Genomic DNA, 18100 nt, shown 5'->3' on the forward strand with positions numbered 1-18100 from the left:
TAGGGTCTTACCTTCGATTTGTAAAAAAACCCCAATATCTGTGAAACTCAATACAGTGACGTGCAATGAAATGAGGTATGCCTGCCGAAACCGGTTTGGCTCAGTGGATAGAGCGTCGGCCTGTGGACTGAAGGGTCCCGGGTTCGATTCCGGTCAAGGGCATGTACCTTGGTTGCGGGCACATCCCCATTGGGGGATGTGCAGGAGGCAGCTGATCGATGTTTCTCTCTCATCGATGTTTCTAGCTCTCTATTCCTCTCCCTTCCTCTCTGTAAAAAATCAATAAAATATATTAAAAAAAAAATGAGGTATGCCTGTAGAAGGATGAAACACAGAAATACTTAACTCTTTATATCTAATCCATCAATTCTTGTTTCAAAATATCTCATAGCCACTGGCCTCGTTTGTGCCCTCTACCTCTATTAACATTGCTTTAGTTAAGTTATATCATTTCTAATTCTGATGACTGCAAGAGTCCCACCTACCCCAACTTCTCACTCAACATCCTGCCCCCTGCATGCACATGCGTGTGCGCACACACTTGCACACTTTATGTTCTGCCGCCAGCCATTCTCCTACAGTGCAAATCTAATGATATTGCTCTGAGGCCAGTAGTTTTCATAAGATTCTCCCAGATTTAACCCCTATCTATCAGCTCTGGAATAAGCCTGTCATAAAATATGGAAAATTGGACTTTCATCTTTATTTTATGAAGAGTTTATCTTAGGTTGAGAATCTAAAGTAAAAATGGAAACTCTGAAGGAAAACAATCAAAGCAGTTAGTAAAATAAAGCATTTTGTTTCAGAAAAGCAAATTTCCCTAGATTCAGAGATTTTAGGAAGCAAATGGCTTTGTGGAAATGGCTGCTCTGCAGAATGGACACTGGGGGTAGAGCCTAGAGGAGTAAATAGGGATGTAGAAACCTATTCTGCAAATGTTTCCTGGATGTCCACTCCTGCAAGAGGCCTCTCTTGGAAACTTGAGCAAAGAACTACTACTAATAAAATAAAACTAAATCTACAATGAAAAGTCATACATTGGAAACCAGCCCTCTTTCAGCCTTGAGTTCCATCCCTTTAAAAACCTGTGAGAGTGTACGTGACAGCCAACAATGTGCCGACCACTCAGTCCTTGAGGAGCCAGAGTTGTGTTTTATATAACCCTGTTTCTCTCCTTCACTGAATTAGCATATTTTGTTTTTGTAACTACAGTTGATCCTCATTATTCTCGGTAGTTCTGTTGTATAAAGTCACCTCAAACACTGAATTATCTAATACTGAGCCATTGCTCCAAAGTGTAAGTACAGGGTTAGGCTCCCTGTCAAATGGTCAATACATAACCTCACTTACTGTGTTTAATGGATTTTATTGTATTTATGTTTGTTTCTATTTAAAAACTCTTTAATATGTTTTGTTGATTAATTAACATTGAACTTGAAGTCCACACCACCAACTCATGGCTAAGTGAAGCTTGTCTAACATGTTCTCTCTGTTAAGGGGCACCACAGCCTTCTTGTGATTAGGAACATTAGGCCACACTTCAGCACCTTGCTTGGGGGCATTGTATACAGCAAAATCAACCCAAAAAAGCACAAAAATGTGAAAATGTTACACTAACTAGACTCTAAAGGACACTTGTTTACACTATGACAGCGGAAACAAGAAGGGTGAGGGTTTCCTTGCTCATAGTCAGCTGGAACTGTGCATGTCGGGAACTCAGGATTTTTCACAGTTCTCTGCATGCCTGCGAATGACTCTAGAGCACCATGAGTATTGATTTCAGGGTTACAAGTAAATTTTATTGAGTAGGCAAATTTATAAATATGGAATTTTCAAATAATGAGGATCATCTATGTAACTGTCTAACGTAGCAAAAGAAACCCAGTAAGCCCTATTTTGCATACTACAAGAAAAACCAATATTTCATACTATTGGCTACTTTTTATTATGAAACTTAAAATTAGAAGGAAATGCCCATGGCTCCTGTAGTTGAAGCCCAACAAGAAAAGATACGAACATGTTTTCTCAGTCATGTATGGTAGTGTATTTTCTCCCATGAATTTCACTATCATTTGGATAGTGTGGCACAATAATTTATATGTTGACTTTTTTATGCACTAAAAGTATAGTCAATATAGAAAATGTCTGAGTATTTTTCAAGCCAGAGACTGGCATCAGGTAGCAAGCCACCTCTTTGGAAGAAGACTCGTTCTCAGTGACACATCTGGAGAATTGGCTGGGCCTGAGTTAACGTGTCAGAACCTTGAAGCAGAAAACAGTCCTTTTGGTTATTGTACCTTCCTTGTCAGAGAAACATACATTCATTTAGGGTGGCTTCTGTTCTAGCTGTTGGCTGAGCAAAAGTAGCATTTCTCTGTGTCAGAGCAGAAAGTAGAAAGAAGCATCTGGAAGTTCCAACAGTGGGACACACCTTTCCAATACTCCCACCAATGTTTCTTTGAGAAAATAATCAGGGACATGGTAGCAGGAATTTCAGTGAAATCTGGATATTGCATATGTGAAGCTTATTAGATGTCATTTGAGACATTTTCTGTTGTTAACTATTTCATACATTCTTTTTTCCCAAACACACACATACACACACACACACACCCTTTTCTCCTCTTACAAATGCCAGAATGCATTCTCATGTGACTGACAAGCCCAACAGAAGAATCTTTGGACATCAGGAGGTGCTAAGACAGCAGTAAGGAATTATGTTTTAAATTTTTGACAGTAAACAAGTATTGTGGTCCTAGGCTAGGTTTTCTTTTTTTAAAATTTTATATTTAATTATAGTAATATAAATATAACATAAACTTATCATCCTAGATATTTTTAAGTGTAAAATTCAGTGATGTTAAGCACATTCATGTTATTGTGTAGCCATCACCACCATCCATCTCCAGAACTTTCATCTTGTAAAACTGGAACACTTTACCCATTAAATACTATCTCCCCAAGCCACTGGCAATTGCCATTCTACTTTCTATCTTTATAAATTTGACTATGCTAGGTACCTCATAAAAGTGGAATCATATAGTATGTTTTTTGTGACTGACTTATTTCACTTAGCACAATGTCCTGAAGATTCCTCTGCTTTGTAGCAGGTCTCGGATTTCTTTCCTTTTTAAGGTTGAACGATATTCTATTGTATGTATTGACCACATTTTGTTTATTCATTCATTCATTGAGGAATACTTGGGTTGTTTTCACCTTTTGCCTATTGTGAATAGTACTTCCATGAACATGGGCTGGGACAGGGTTTGACTGTTGACTGTTGATGGCCAGTGGCTATCAGAAAACCCATGTGTTCTTTCCCAGGATAGGACAGAAGACTGTGAAGAACCGTTACGGATAGAAGAGGATATACACTGGCAATCCGAGGGAATGTGAGTACCAAGGCCTAGTTATGAACCACTATCCTGTAAAGTTCATGGTTTAAGCAGAATGGAAGCCTTGTCATGATAAGAATTCTGGTCTGCTTTTCTTTGGGTAGCTGATATTGATAAGAAGTAGCCAGTTTTCCTCTGTCTGATGCTTATTGTCACAGTGTTAGGGCAATACAGTACAAAGTCATACCTTTTCCTTGGCCCCAAATTTTATCATATTTGAGACTGGAGGTAGAAATGTGTGATTCAGGGAATTACACAGGACTTCTAAAGTGAAGAACCTAGCTTCCTTCCTTTTGTATGAAGGAGCTGACAACTGGGCCTAAAGTAGCCCTGGTCCCCTTTCTTTACCCAGGCTCTTCAGTTTCAAGATCTGAGAAAATCTAATGCCCTGATCCTAAGTTTAATAATTGTAATAGCTAGCATTTATTAAATACCACATGCCAGGCACTATCCTAAATACCTCACTTCACCTTTATAGGTACCCCATTTCACCTTTACAACAATCCTATTAAGTTCTATTTGTTGTTCCCCATTTTACAGATGACAAAACTGAGGCACAGAGAGATTGATTATTTTGCCCAAGGTCACAGAGAGTCAGGTCAAAATCAGTTTTTTATATGTTAGATGGATTTTTGTAATTTTGCTCTTAAGAACTTAGATGATATTCATATTCTGTGATGGTTTTCATTCTCATGCTCGGTTTCATGCTGCTGAATAAGATCATCTAAAGACCAGGAAATGACTATAGCAATGATTGAACAGCTGAGAGAAGCAGTAGATTTGCTGCAAGATCCCAAGAGGTATGCATGTCTTTCTTTGGCCCAGCTTCATGTGCAAATAATACATACTAATTTATAGAACACATTATCTCACTTTATAAAGATAGTTATATACACAGTATGGGCTCTGTCTAAACACTAATAAAGAAGTCATGCTAAGTGCCTGTTTTCCCAAGACCATAAATAAGAGTCAAATTTCTGTAGGGATTGAAACCAGTTCCCCCTTTCTCCACTCTTCAGTGAAATTTATTCACTCTTCCTGAAATTCATATGGGAATTTTTGGTATAATTCTTAGAAAACAGAAATATGGCCCTAGCTGGTTTTGCTCAGTGGGTAGAGCATCAGCCTGCGGACCAAAGGGTCCGGGGTTCAATTCAGGTCTAGGGCACATACTTCAGTTGCAGGCTCCTCCCAGCCCTGGCCCTGGTCAGGGCTCCTGCAGGAGGCAACCAATCGATGTGTTTCTCTCATATCGATATTTCTCTGTCTTTCCCTCTCTCTTCACTCTCTAAAAATTAATAGAAAAATATGCTCAGGTGAGAATTTAAAAAAAAGAAAACAGAAATATGGTAATTCCTGTTTATAGAACTACAAGGGAGATTTTCCAAAAAGGGAAGAATCATTATGCCAAGTAGTACCTCCATATTTATTTGATCATGGCAAATATATGTTAATTAAATAATATATTTCTAAAGATTTGGGTTACAAGGTGATTTTTAAATTAGATTAGCCATTGTCAATAACTACTATATGCATTAGATTCATTTTTGGGTTGCTTAGTTAAGGATAATGAAATTCCTATTGACAAAGTATTTTTCAGTAAGACAGTATACCTGGTATCAGGTAATAATTACCTTATCGTTAGAAAAATAGATCCAAAGCCTATTCCTCAAACTCTTCAGGGGTCCTGGGAATTTAAATATGAAAATTACGTGGTCTTGTAATGTGGTGAATGTGGAAATCATACCACACTGATTTCAGCTCGGTTCTGGGAATTTAGGAAAAGGTGGTTAGTGAGTGTATACCACCAGTGTTGTCAGGCCCTGAAAAAACAGTGATGGGTCAGATTGAGTATGACTGAAAATCTTTAGCTGTTGATTGAAAAGCACTTTGATTCTACAGACATTAGTTGAGTGCTTAGAGCATAGGAAGATCTACAGTGTGCACCTTGGGGGATATAAAGATGAACTTAAACTATAGTAGATGGAGATTGCCTTGCATAGTTATTGTAAGTGTAATTGATTAACTTGCTTAAAAATTGATAGAATGTCACCTGACCCCAGATGAAAAAAGGGAGCTGGCTAGACCAGCCTTCCTAAAGGTTTGGATATTAACCTTTAGTAACTACCAATTTCAAGGAGAAGGCAAATTCTGGATTGAATTAAAAGCTTGGGCAAAGTTATGGAGGTCAAAAAGAAAGGAGCAAGTTTCAAAAATCTCAGGTAGATAAGATGATCTCCACCCTGGCCATGCTTCAGTATCACTTGTGGAACTTTCAAAACAGACACCCTTGACATTACTTGTGAGTTTGGGTTCTAGCCATTTCTACTTTATAAAAGTAATGCTGGTGCCTCTGATGTGCAGCCAGCACTGAGAATCACCAGGGGGACATTTGGAATGGGGCAGGGGATGACTTTGAATGCTGTTACGGAGCTGAGACTTTATTTTATTACTAGAGACCCGGTGCACAAAATTTGTGCAAGGGTAGGGTCCCTAGGCCTGGCCGGTGAGCAGGGCTGATCTGTGGGGTGACTGGCGGGGTGATGGTGGGGGTGGTGGGCCTCAGGTGGCACCTGCCTTGGCTAGCCTGGGGCCTGCAGGCTGGGGGCAGCTCTTGCACTGAGCGTCTTCCCCCTGGTGGTCAGTGCACGTTATAGCAACCAGTTGTTCCACCGGTCCTTCCACCGTTCGGTCAACATATTAGGCTTTTATTATATAGGATATGCAGGGAAGATAATGATGGATAAAAAATATGATTATTCATGTTGTTAATTCTTTCTAATCATTGTTTCAGGCCTAGCTTTTTACTAAGTGCCTGATCAAGACATGCTCTTTAGAGAGCTGAGTTTCATATCCTAAACCAAGGTAATTAGAAGGTAGGAAATGGACAAAAGAACCTGTGTGTGTGTGTGTGTGTGTGTGTGTGTGTGTGTGTGTGTGTGTGTTACAAGTACTTACTTTTTAGGGTTGTGAGGACTTGAAGTAGTATATAAACTACTAGTGGGAAGATAAATTGACAAAACCATTCCAGAAGGCATCCTGGTAATATGTAGTTGTGGTTTAAAAAATATAGAAACCATTTATTTAAAAGAATTCTAAAAGTTTATCCTAAGGGGCTAAAGGATATGAACAAAGATTGTGAGGGGGGAGGTATTTTAATAGCACATATTTGGAAAAAAGGAAATATATTTTAGTTATTAATAAGGTGGGATATAATGTAACCAATAAAATATTTATTAAAGTTTCCAGTATTAGAATGCTCATTATGTAATGCTAATGTTAAAAAAAAGTATATAAAATGCTTAAGTTTGATCCCAATAATATAAATAGGATTAGGTTTCAAATGTGTAAGAAGCTAAGAAAAAATTAAAACTGGAAGGAAGTATATTATGATGGAGATTTTTCTGTGTTTCTAAGTATTTTTAATACTGTATATATTATAGTTAGTCAGTGGTAAGTATTGTAGTTCTTTGATGATTACATGAAGTGGGTGGTGAGAAGGCTGGGAGGGAATGGTCCAAGGTGTTTTAGACCTGAGTCCCTGGCATCTCTGTCTGAGATGGGGAATCAGGAGGGACAGCAGGTTTGAAGAGGATGTTGGGGTCAGCTTAAGATGTGCTGAATAATACCCAAGGTAGTTATGTGGCAATGTACATTCAGCTGCTAAATGTTTAGATCTGGGACTTTGAGAGTTAGATTGGAAAGTCGTTTTCACAAGGTGCTGAAGTAACAGAAACCATTTAAGAGGATGAGGTTCTCAAGGGCAAGCAAATGGATGGAAAGGGAATGTGAGCACAGGACAGAGCCTTGAAGACAGGACGTGACAGAGAAGGCCACAACTGGGTTCACACTTTATACTGTTTTAATACTTCTACATTTTACATCTTTTATCATTCTCCCAATGAAAATTTATTACAAGTTCTAGATTGATTAATATATGAGCCCAAAGCAAAAAAGAGCAGTCTATTTAGGTGGAAATAGCAGTGGCATGGGAATATGAGACTGGAACCCAGAGGTAAGATCCAAGTGACCTAGAGAGAGGGAGTGGCTTCCTGTCTGGACCTCAATTTTGCCATCCTTCATGAGAAGTGGGATGAACTGAGAATTGTGAGAGTCTTCCTATCCAGATTGGAAATGTCTGAGGCAATGAGTTGCCAAGGATGTTGCGCAAGTGGGAATGGTGAGTGTTTGCCTAATTGTAGGAGCAACCTTCCAAGTGATAGTTGATTTGCATCTTTATGGGTGATATTTTAAAATGATATTATGTTGTAAAGTGTTACATGGATTTCATTTCCTCCCTCAAATAATTCACTAATTTGGCTGCTTTAGATCTTTGTTGTTCATCCTGAAATAATTATAAAGATAATTCTAACTTTATAATAATGCTTCTGTGATCTAGTCCAGTGTTTGTTTCTGATAACAAGAGGACACTTCAAGAGCTCATTTATTTCTAGCTGCTTGGGACTGAATATTAGTAACAAAAACTTTACATAAACATTCGATTTTTTCTTTAGCTCATATTTCATAGATTGAGACTTTTGTAAGTTATTATCCTATTTTGCCTTATCTTGGTTTCTTCTCTTAAGGACTTCTGATTGTTGATTTTATAGCATTTTTAATAGGCATCTATACTATGAACTCATTCCTACCTTTTAAGATAGCTTTGTAACTTTTATGTAACTTACAGAAATTTCTGGTTTTAAAATTGCAGAAATTCAGAAACTAAGACCTTTTCAAAAATAAAAATGCATATCAAATTGCTTATGAATTCTTTTATTTTTAATGAGGGTACTAGTGTAGATCAGAGTGATCTTCCTTTTAAAACTAAGGGCCCTTAGTACATATACCATAATATAGTATCCTTAGTAACTTTACTTGCTTCTGTAACTTAATCAAATTCTAGAATAAAATTTATTGTGTACTACCTGTGAATATTATGACTATCAGAAATTACTGTTATATTGCAAATAAGTTGAATTTTGACAAAGAGCAGTCAGAAAATTATATTAAATTTGGCACATGATTGGAACATACCATGTAGTTTGAAATTTTTACCATAAACCTTTCATTACTTAGTCCTAATATAATTTTTAATGTATTAAAATTTTAAACTAAATATGACCAAAAGCAGTATGATTTATTAAAATTTCAATAAATTGCTAACATCTTCCCCCCCTACTCTTTAGATTAAGCATCGATATTACAGAGAAAAATGTGGTAAACTTTTATCCAAAGGAATCAGCAGAAGCCTTAGAATTACAAGATTCTGCACTGAAGTATGTTGAACTTTTTAAACTCAATGTTTTATCTTTTTACATTGAAGTATGTGTGCTTTAAACTCCACTTTATATCTTTTTCCCTCCTCATACCTACAGTGGTCAAATGCAGCTGGAGCCATCTCCGGTGTGTGAGGTAAGGCTGCTCTTGGGTTCAGCAGAGCTGCGTGCAATGTTCTGCCACAGAATGGAGGCTGCCACCTTCTATGAAGATAGATCCTGGGGTAGAACATTCCTTAGGCAGACTAGTTCAAGATCTGGTTTTCAATTTTTTTTACCCTCTTTAGTTTTCCCGTTTATCTATTATACTTCACCTTCCATTAGAGATAAAATTTCCATGAAATTCTCTAAATTTTTGTGTGTGTCAGTCTTGCTCAGTCAGGTGACAGCAACTAAGATCCATAGTTGCTCTGGGTCAGAAACTGGAGGTAGGACTATTCAATGTAGATTTTAGAGCCACAAGTGAAACCTATGAACTGGCCAGACGCAAACTAACTAGAAAGGACTTGAAAAACAAGAAAATTATTTGGGAACTACCTTGGAGGATTAAAAGGACATAGCAAAGCGAAAGTGGTAGGGATGTTTGCAGACAGAGTAAGAGTAAAGTTACATTGGGTGAAATTGGGTTGCTGAATAAAGCAGTTTTGACAGAAAGCTAGAGATGAGCCTAGAAGGTCTCAAAGAAACAGTCCTAGAGAGGTAGAAACAATTTAGAGAGGTGAGTCCAGAATGCAACAAGTTACAACCTATTTCATCCCTTTTCGATGAATGGGTTTAGGATGGCTAATTGTGGTACAAACTGATTTATGTCCCCTGAGGTGTCTGAACAGGTACTGTAGTAAAGCACTTTCACACTCTTAACTAGCTAAGGATCTGTGTTAAATAAGGGGGAAGAGAACTGCAGTTGAAACAGCTATGTTCCCAGAGCCAGAGCCTATGGTTTCATTGTTAAGCAAGGTGATTTAGGATTATGTTGTTTCAGTTACATATCAAAGACTTGCTGACTAGGGGCGACTGTGTGTAACTTCTCTAAACTTCACCTTCATTTTCTGTAAATTGGGATTGTTTCACAGCCCAGGACACCTAAATGGTAGCTGGTACTGTTACTCCACTACTGTATATTGTTCCTGGTATGGTCCTTAGACAGAATCACTGCACCACCCCCTCCCTGAGTGGAGGCTTATAGAATTACCCAATAGTGCAGCATCAGGAAGTCTTTCATTTGAAGCTGCCCTGGGCCCATTTCATCAAGCTCCTTTCAAGACATGCTGCCCAGTGTGTGTTTTTTAAGCCTCACCCAAGGATGTTTTTATTGATTTTAGAGAGAGAGGAGGGGAGAGAGAGGGAGAAAAACATCCATGTAGAGAGAAACATGGATTGGTTGTCTCCCGTATGCCCCGACTGAGATCCAAACTGCAGCCTTTTTGGTGAACAACAATCCAGCTAACTGAGCTACCTGGCTAGGGCCCCACCTTTTTTTTTTTTTTTTTTTTTTAAGTTGCTTATTTGGAAATACTGTAACCTTATTAAAATTTGGGGAGAAATTACAAGATTCTACAAAAGGTTACAAGAACTTACAACTTTTTACCCAGATTTACCTATGGTTAACATTTTACCACATTTGCTGTCTTATTTATTCTGTGTCTCTGTCTTCACATACATTGCTCTTTTTTTGAAAATTTGAGGGTAAGTTGTATACGTCATAGTCCCTTATTGCTAAACATTTCAGTGCATGTTTTCTAAGAATAGGGATTTTGTCTTATATAACTATGTTATCAACTTTAGATAAATGTTAATCTACCATCCATATTCCAAATGTTTAGGTTGATCTAATGTCGTTCATAGTGGATTTTTCCCCCTCCAGTATAGTATTCAGTCTAGAGCAGATATTTGTCAGGTATCTATAGTTTTCCTTATTCTGGAACATTTCCAAAATCTTTCTTTGATTTTTATGACCCTGACATTTTGAAGAATATAGCCCTCCTATTTTTTTTTTAATAGGATGCCCCTTATTTTGAGGAACAAAGGTGCCTCATATTTCCTCATGATTAGATTAAGTTTCTACATATTCAGGAGATGTTGTGTTCTGAAGATATCACATTTGGGGGCACACTGTGTCCATCTGGGCCTCAGTGGTGATGCTAATTTGATCACCCAATCGAGGTGACTTCACTGTATAATTTCTGTTCTATTTTATCTTTGTAACCAATGAGCAGTCAGTGAAGAGGTATTTGGAGACCATGTTAGTATCCTGCTGCAAACCCACTATTGACTCAAGTAACATAGAGGCCCACCTGTGTACTTGATTTTAGGAGTTACCAGGAAGACACAAAACCTCTAGAAAAAAGTTATCTCCACTCCATCTCTGATTTACATTGTTTGTGTTAATAGATTTATATTGTTTGTGTTAATTTACATTGTTTCTGGTTGAATGAGGATTCATTTGGTATAAAAAATGGTTGTTAATTTTCTTCCCTTTCTAGGGCAATTCTATGTTTGTGACAGACATATCTCCATGATTTTAAAAAGGGAAGGTGTATTAGCTGGCTCTGATGGAAAATGGAAATCACAAAGAGGAGGGAAAGAAAATAAATTAGTGGATTAGCCAGTGGAGAACTTAAAAGTGATCTTCATTCATGAGTGGCTATTTTTATATTCTATCTTCCATCTCATTCAGGAATAAAGCAATATTTTTAGCATTGTCTTGAATGAATTAGTATTTGTTGAGTACTTGTGCTGGATTCAGCCTTGTTTTTGTTGTCAAGGACTTCTATATGAAGGATATGAGGTTGCCCTCACTTTAAGGCATGTTAAAAATAGTGGAGGGAAAACAAATTGTGGAGGAAAGAAGTCTTGTATATTGAAACAATTTAGAGAAGACTATGAGATGATTTATAATCCTCAGTGTTCTAGGTGGTCTGGGAGATGGGGGAAGGGATAGAGTTTAAGGAGAAGGAAGTAACCTAGATCTGGGGAGCAGTTGGGTTTGAATTTGGTCCCAGGAGGCTGTGCTGAAAAAGGCAGCATAGCCACGGTGGATTCAGGACAATGAGGAGTGGGTGGTGCCAGTTAGATAGGTGAGGCTAAGGTTATGAAATGGTTTGTAATTGGCAGCACATCATATCTCACCATGAATATACTTTGGAAAATTGTCCATATCTTGTTTGGATAGCATTGACATCCATTCAGAAAGAATTGCAAATTACATTCTTATATACATAAATAATATTGAATGGGGGGTGGGACAACAGGAAAAATTAGGGGAAGGAGTTGCTTATGAAGAGAATCAAACCTGAAGTTACTGTGAGCAGTTCTAATAAAGCCATTTAATTGAGTAGGGAAATTAATGTTGATTTATTCTAAAAATATGTTTTATTCTTGTATTTGTCAAAGTTGGGAATATTTTTTAATAGCACTCCCCAACAAAGGACTAGGAAAAGATATCTTAAATATATACTAATTTGGTGTAGTCTCTATGGAGATATTGATATTAGCCATCACCAAATTTTTTATTAAGGTGCATCAATGGGGATTTTGATTACCATATAAAGAAGGTAGATCTGAGTAAAGTAAGCTTTTGTTGTGAAAGCAAACTGATGTTGAATTGACAGCATAAGAGTTTCCCAGGTAATTTGGGGTCCAGGCAGTATTAAAAGCTCCCAATGAGATTCTGTGTATTTGGGAACTACTGCCTTGAACCATTTCTAAAAACCTGTAATTAAAATGGGGGTGGAAGCCTCCAGGTGGCTGACCTTCACAGGTGGTTTAGGCTGGCCTCTTTGTTCTGGCAAATTCCTTTGCTTACTTTATGTGATACCTTAGATGTATTTTTCTGTGAATACAGCTGCATGTTTTTAGAAAATGTAAGTAAAACCTACTTAGCTACTTAACACACAAATTAATTAATTCAGTATATAATTATTGAGTGCCTATGTGCCAAGGATATGATGGAAGTAAGAAAGACATAGTTCTTGCCTCCGTAATTTTATAGTCTAATTAAACATACCATGCATTTTTGTTCTTCTTTAAGGTGCAAAATAATCTAATGTCACAGAGTAATGGGAGCGAGTATTCTCCAAATAAGGTAAGTTTCTTGAAGATTAATAAAAGCTGATGTATTCTTTGAAGCCTGAATTGGAATACCTTTTATAGAAATATATAGTCTAAGACTGTCATGATTAGTGAATTAATTGTATTGCAGATTCTCTATGGGAATCTATCTCATTAGCTTTCAGAGCCTTAACTGGCCCTATCCATAAATAAAGATTAATTTTATAAGATATATTTTGAAAAACCAAACATGGGAACATCTTTATAGAAAATAAAATGAAAATAGTTCAAATAGGCCACATATAGAATGTCTTGTTTTCCACCAGTGATTCAGTGAGTGGTTTGCCTGTAGATAGGGATGGGGAACATCTGGCCCAAGGGCCATTTAAGGAAGGCCCAGGAAATCATTTGGGTTTGCCCTGCCAAGGCAACCACAGGCGGGACTCAAAATTCAGTAAGTCTCAGAGCTTTTTTCATAGCAACATAAATTTATATTAAGTGAATTACATTAGCGAATACTGTTATAAATATCCAAATGGCTCTTGGCAGAAAAAAGGTTCCCCACTGCTGCTGTAGATTAGAGGTGTGTTCAATATTATGAGTCTTTATCAGATGTGTTCTCTGTGAGGTAGATGTGTGTGCCTGTGTGTGTGCATGCATGCCCGTGAACACATCCATTCTGGGGCAGAAAAGGATTGCCAGTTTCACATGATTGTAAAATCTCTCTATATAAAACCCTAAGCGACCAGTTGACCGTTTGACCAGTCAACCATTTGACCAGCTGTCCCCTGGTGGTCAGTGTGCTCCCACAGTGGGAGCACTGCTCAGCTGATGGGCGCCAGACTCCAGGCTCACAGCTGGTGAGCACAGCTGCGGCCGGCGCGAGCCTCTCCCGCCTCCATGGCAGTGCTACTGAGCAGCAGCAGTGGTGGGCGCATCAGGGCCAAGATAAGCAAGCGGAGGGGTGGCTCGGGGCTCCTCCCTGGGCTTGGGCTCCTCCCCAGCCGCTTGCTGCTGAGCACACTACTGCATCCCTAGGGGGGATGTCGGACTGAGGATTTCAGCCAGCCTGTGGGGATGGGCCAAAACCACCAGCCCGACATCCCCCAAGGGGTCCTGGATTGTGAGGGCACAGGCCAGGCTGATGGACTCCACCAGTGCATGAATCTGTGCACTGGGCCTCTAGTATTTTTATAATGATCAAATAAAAATTGAATGGTTCTCCCCCAAAATAACCTTCTGTTGATTATGCCACTCAAAGCATTTGCATTGATTTTTATATTATTTAGTCAGGACTTCACACAGCAGCAAATGCAAAAGGTTGTGGTTTTATTAAAATCCTTGAGCATAGAGAAGCATGCATAGTTCTGCTTCAGTTTTTTACAAAATTTCCTTTCCTTGTAACAACGCAGATTAGAGAAAACTCCCCTGAAATCTGTCCTACCACCAGCAGTACAGCTCCGTTTGGCCTGAAACCTCGATCAGGTAAACTAAAGCCTCAACATTCTTAAACTTGTAAACAACTCAGTGGTTTCTCTTTAGCCTTCTAAATGTACACAGCCTTGTCAACTCTGGTGAGTTTCAATCCTGGTGTCAGAACCTGGCTACAGCTTGGGAAGGCCAGATTTGGAACCTTGTTTTAGTGATTCAGTTATTAAGTTTGTGTTATCAGTAATAGAGATCTTACCTCCTTCTGAATCAGAATGAAGAGGGAAAAGATGATGGGATATATAAGTGGGAAAGAAATATTCTATTGAGTTTTAAAATATATATATTTGTATTGATTTTAGGGAGGAAGGAAGGGAGAGATAGAAACATCAATGATGACAGAATCACTGATTGGCTGCCCCCCTGCTGCCACCCCCCTTCCACCCCCTGCACGCCCCACACTGGGGAACAAGCCCACAACCTGGGCATGTGCCCTGACCTGACCAGGAATCAAACCATGACCTCCTGGTTCATACTAGTAGGTCGACGCTCAACCACCAAGCCACACCAGCTGGGCTCTATTGAGTTTTTTTTAACCCAGGGAAGATAAAATAGCTAGCCCTGTGCCCCAAATGGTTCCTGATAAGTTAAAGAAAGGTTTCTGGGAGGGTGACTTCCTTTCTGAGACATCCCTTATTGGTATTCTGAGTCTTGGTTGTAGGGTCTGTGTATTTACTTGTATAACAGGGTGATAGATCATTTCAAGGCTCACATAACTGGCCAGGAGTCTTTTTTAAGAGCCTTTTTGCTTATATTACCTACTTTCTTTTAATTTCTTACTAGTGTATTCACAAATGTAAATTATAGCAACGTGCAGACTGACTCTTGATTTTAAAAAGAAGAATTATGTATAGAAAAATTTGGTTCTTCTGATTTCTCCACATATTTAAAATTCTAGCACTTTTCTACCTTCTTTGTTTTCATATTTTTTATTCTTAGGTCTTTTGCATATACTCACTACTAATGCTTTTAACTAAGTACTAGAAAATAACTCAGGCACTTTTAAGCAAGAGCTAGTAAAAAACTCAGATACCATTGGATTTTTCAGTAAAGCATTTTGGCAACAATTGAAGTTACACATGTGTATATTTTGAAAAAGGGTACCCATAAAGAAAACAAAGATAATTCTTTTATAAAGGATTTTGTTTTGGAAGCAAGTTGATTGGTGGTCACCCTGTGGCCAGGTATAATGGTTTCCCTGGCATTTTGAATGGGCTGTAAGACAAAGCTATTTGAGATAATGCTTGGGCGTGGCAAAGGTTGTTAGTAGGCATTTGATAGAAAGATGTTTTCTTTGTTACAAAATAAGTTCAAATGAATAGCTTCTTCGTTTTTGGAACTGAGATCTGGGCCAGCGTCCATTTTCATGGTCTCAGTGTGTGCTAAGAGGAATGGCGGTCACTCGGGGCATATATCATCCGTGCCTTTAGTGATTGCCACACACTGAGGACCTCATATTAGGCTACAGACTTTCCCGTAATTTTTATAAAGCAGTTTTATACAATAATAAATATTTTCTAATTGATTAAATAAAAGTTGAATAGATCTTAAAAAATAATATTCTTTTGAATATTGTGATTTAGTTGTAAAATTGTATCAGTGACTTTTTTATTTCCTTGTATGGAATCAAAACTCAGCTTATCAACATTGTAGTTGTACTGTTAAACCATTTCAAATTCTTTGTAGTGGTGAAAAATAAAGGGGTATTTATTTTGAATAGCAGAAAACAAAGACAATTTCCTCTCCAATTTCAACCCTTCTATAATGCTGACTAACTAATGTGGAAATTGTTCTAGTTGTTGAAAGCTCGGTGGAGTTTGGTTGCTGTAAATAAAGCTGATTTATCTTCAGAACATCAAGTGGATTTTGGAACTTTATAAAACTAGAATTATGTATTGGGATTTTTTTCATTTTATTTAATAATATTAAAATATTGAAGTATGTACTTTCATATTTTCTAGAAAATAATATATACAGTAATCTTAATTGAACATGATATAATTTTAAAAGATAAATATTTTTTTATTGAGTATCTTTGGAACTTTTAAAAGCCAAATTATTTTTATTTTAAAGTTCAGTATATGGATTTATGTGATTTCTTTGTTATAAATAAACATAGACTGCTCAAATCAGCAAGTTGGAGTAAGAACTTACATTTTTAAAGTAGATTGGTAGTTTACTTCAAAGAACATTTTTTTCTCTCCTGTGTTTTCCTCCAAAGAAAGACAACTGTATATAATCAAATAGTCCTAGAACCGTGTCCATTTATTTTACTGGCCCTGCCTTATAACTGCATAACATTTTCTAGTTATAGTTCATTTAAGTATTTCCTAAACATTTAATTACTATATGCATATTTAGTGCAAAGAAAGACGTTATAATTTCATAAATAACCAACTCAGAATGCTTGAGGTTGAGTGATATTTATTGGTTAATGAGATTTGTTGTTAAAGAGACTCTACTAGTACCCATAATTGTTTTTATATGAACAAATATTGAAGTCAGTATTTAGATGTGTGTATGTCAAGTGTTGAACAAAGTTGGCTAGATTCACCTATCAATAAAGCATGCCAGTAGACTTAGATATCTTTAAAGAGATATTTTATATTGCCTTGTGAAAAAATTTCACAATAGTAAACACTGATTCTATAATAGTTTTATTGTTAAGTAATAGATATAGCTACCCATATTAACGTTGTACTATGTAACCAAATTTTTTGTGTGAATCATATTTGCTAAAATTATTATTTAGAAGGTCTCTGAAAAGGTTATCTGGTAGATCTTTTGCTTTTTATCTATAATCTGTGGGTACTCTTTTTTTCTGCTGACATGATTCATTAGTACTCAAAGTCTGTGGGCTTGTGGAACTATTAAGATTCATGATATTAACTGCATGCAAAATATATGATTGATAAGTACTAACACTCAGTTTTTATCATTCTTTTTATTCCATGCACCATCTTTCATTCTTTTCCTATATTGTACATTTGAAATTAAATCCCATAATATGAAATTCACTTCATTTCCATATAATCCTTGTGCCATTTGTGGAATGCTGCTGCCCCTTTGGTTTTTCCTGGTCCTTGTGCAACTATACGTGGACTGGCTCTCTCGCTCTCCTGCAGACCCAGCCCTCACTCTTCCTCCTATCTCCTTCAACAAACTTACACAGGCACAAACATGGGACAACTCTAGCTACAGTGTTCCATCTGAAGGAGACAGTGACAATGGTAGGTGGCTTTGTACCTTTTCTTCAATGTGCTTATTAATAAGCCAATTAATATATTGAGCACTAATTTCTATGCAGCTAAAGATAGAGCTATATTCACTTGCATGCCCGATAAAAGAGATATTGAGTAAACCTGGAAAGGGAAGTCCAGAAAAGTGCATGTGGATTGTTCTCCAGCAGTTCGTCAAATGTCTTTTAATTATTTTGAATATTCTGAATTTGGACAGAGCTTTACAGTAATTTCTTCTCTATTTTTCTGTTCGAGTTTTTTGGCTTGTTTGCTTATTTACAAAAATCTGGGGTTTGCACATTTGGATTATCTATGCTTGCTCCTGCATCTGCAAGAAATACTTTTAGACTTTGGTCTTTCATTGTCTATGCTCTCTGTATGAGATTTAAAAAAATATATTTTTATTGCTTTCAGAGAGGAAGGGAGAGGGGGAGAGAGATAGAAACATCAATATGAGAGAGAATCATCGATTGGCTGCCTCCTGCACGCCTCTTACTGAGGAGTGAGCCCACAATCCAGGCATGTGCCCTGACTGGGAATCTAATTGTTACCTCCTGGCTCATAGGTCGATGCTCAACCACTGAGCCAGTCAGGCCTGTATGAGATTTTTAAAGTAGTTACGATGTGCTATGGCTGATCCTAGGGTGGCATG

The 18100-nt window shown here is 37.5% G+C and overlaps 1 protein-coding gene across 9 annotated transcripts in view; it reads left to right on the forward strand.

Annotated features, from left to right (window-relative positions):
• LRCH1 (leucine rich repeats and calponin homology domain containing 1) overlaps nucleotides 1–18100 on the forward strand; it is a 252676-nt gene that overhangs the window by 194349 nt on the left and 40227 nt on the right. For 3 of the 9 annotated variants that reach the window (XM_080662526.1, XM_080662524.1, XM_080662532.1), the window contains exons 10-16: nucleotides 3325–3392; nucleotides 4115–4195; nucleotides 8582–8671; nucleotides 8771–8807; nucleotides 12702–12755; nucleotides 14134–14206; nucleotides 17335–17439. In XM_080662526.1, the coding sequence (XP_080518652.1) occupies nucleotides 3325–3392; nucleotides 4115–4195; nucleotides 8582–8671; nucleotides 8771–8807; nucleotides 12702–12755; nucleotides 14134–14206; nucleotides 17335–17439 (508 nt within the window). The remainder of the gene's footprint in view (nucleotides 1–3324; nucleotides 3393–4114; nucleotides 4196–8581; nucleotides 8672–8770; nucleotides 8808–12701; nucleotides 12756–14133; nucleotides 14207–17334; nucleotides 17440–18100) is intronic. The other 6 variants (XM_080662530.1, XM_080662527.1, XM_080662525.1 and 3 more) reach the window with 3 other exon arrangements.

This window comes from Plecotus auritus (genome assembly GCF_963455305.1).
Source record: "Plecotus auritus genome assembly, chromosome: 3".
Lineage (NCBI taxonomy): Eukaryota > Metazoa > Chordata > Mammalia > Chiroptera > Vespertilionidae > Plecotus > Plecotus auritus.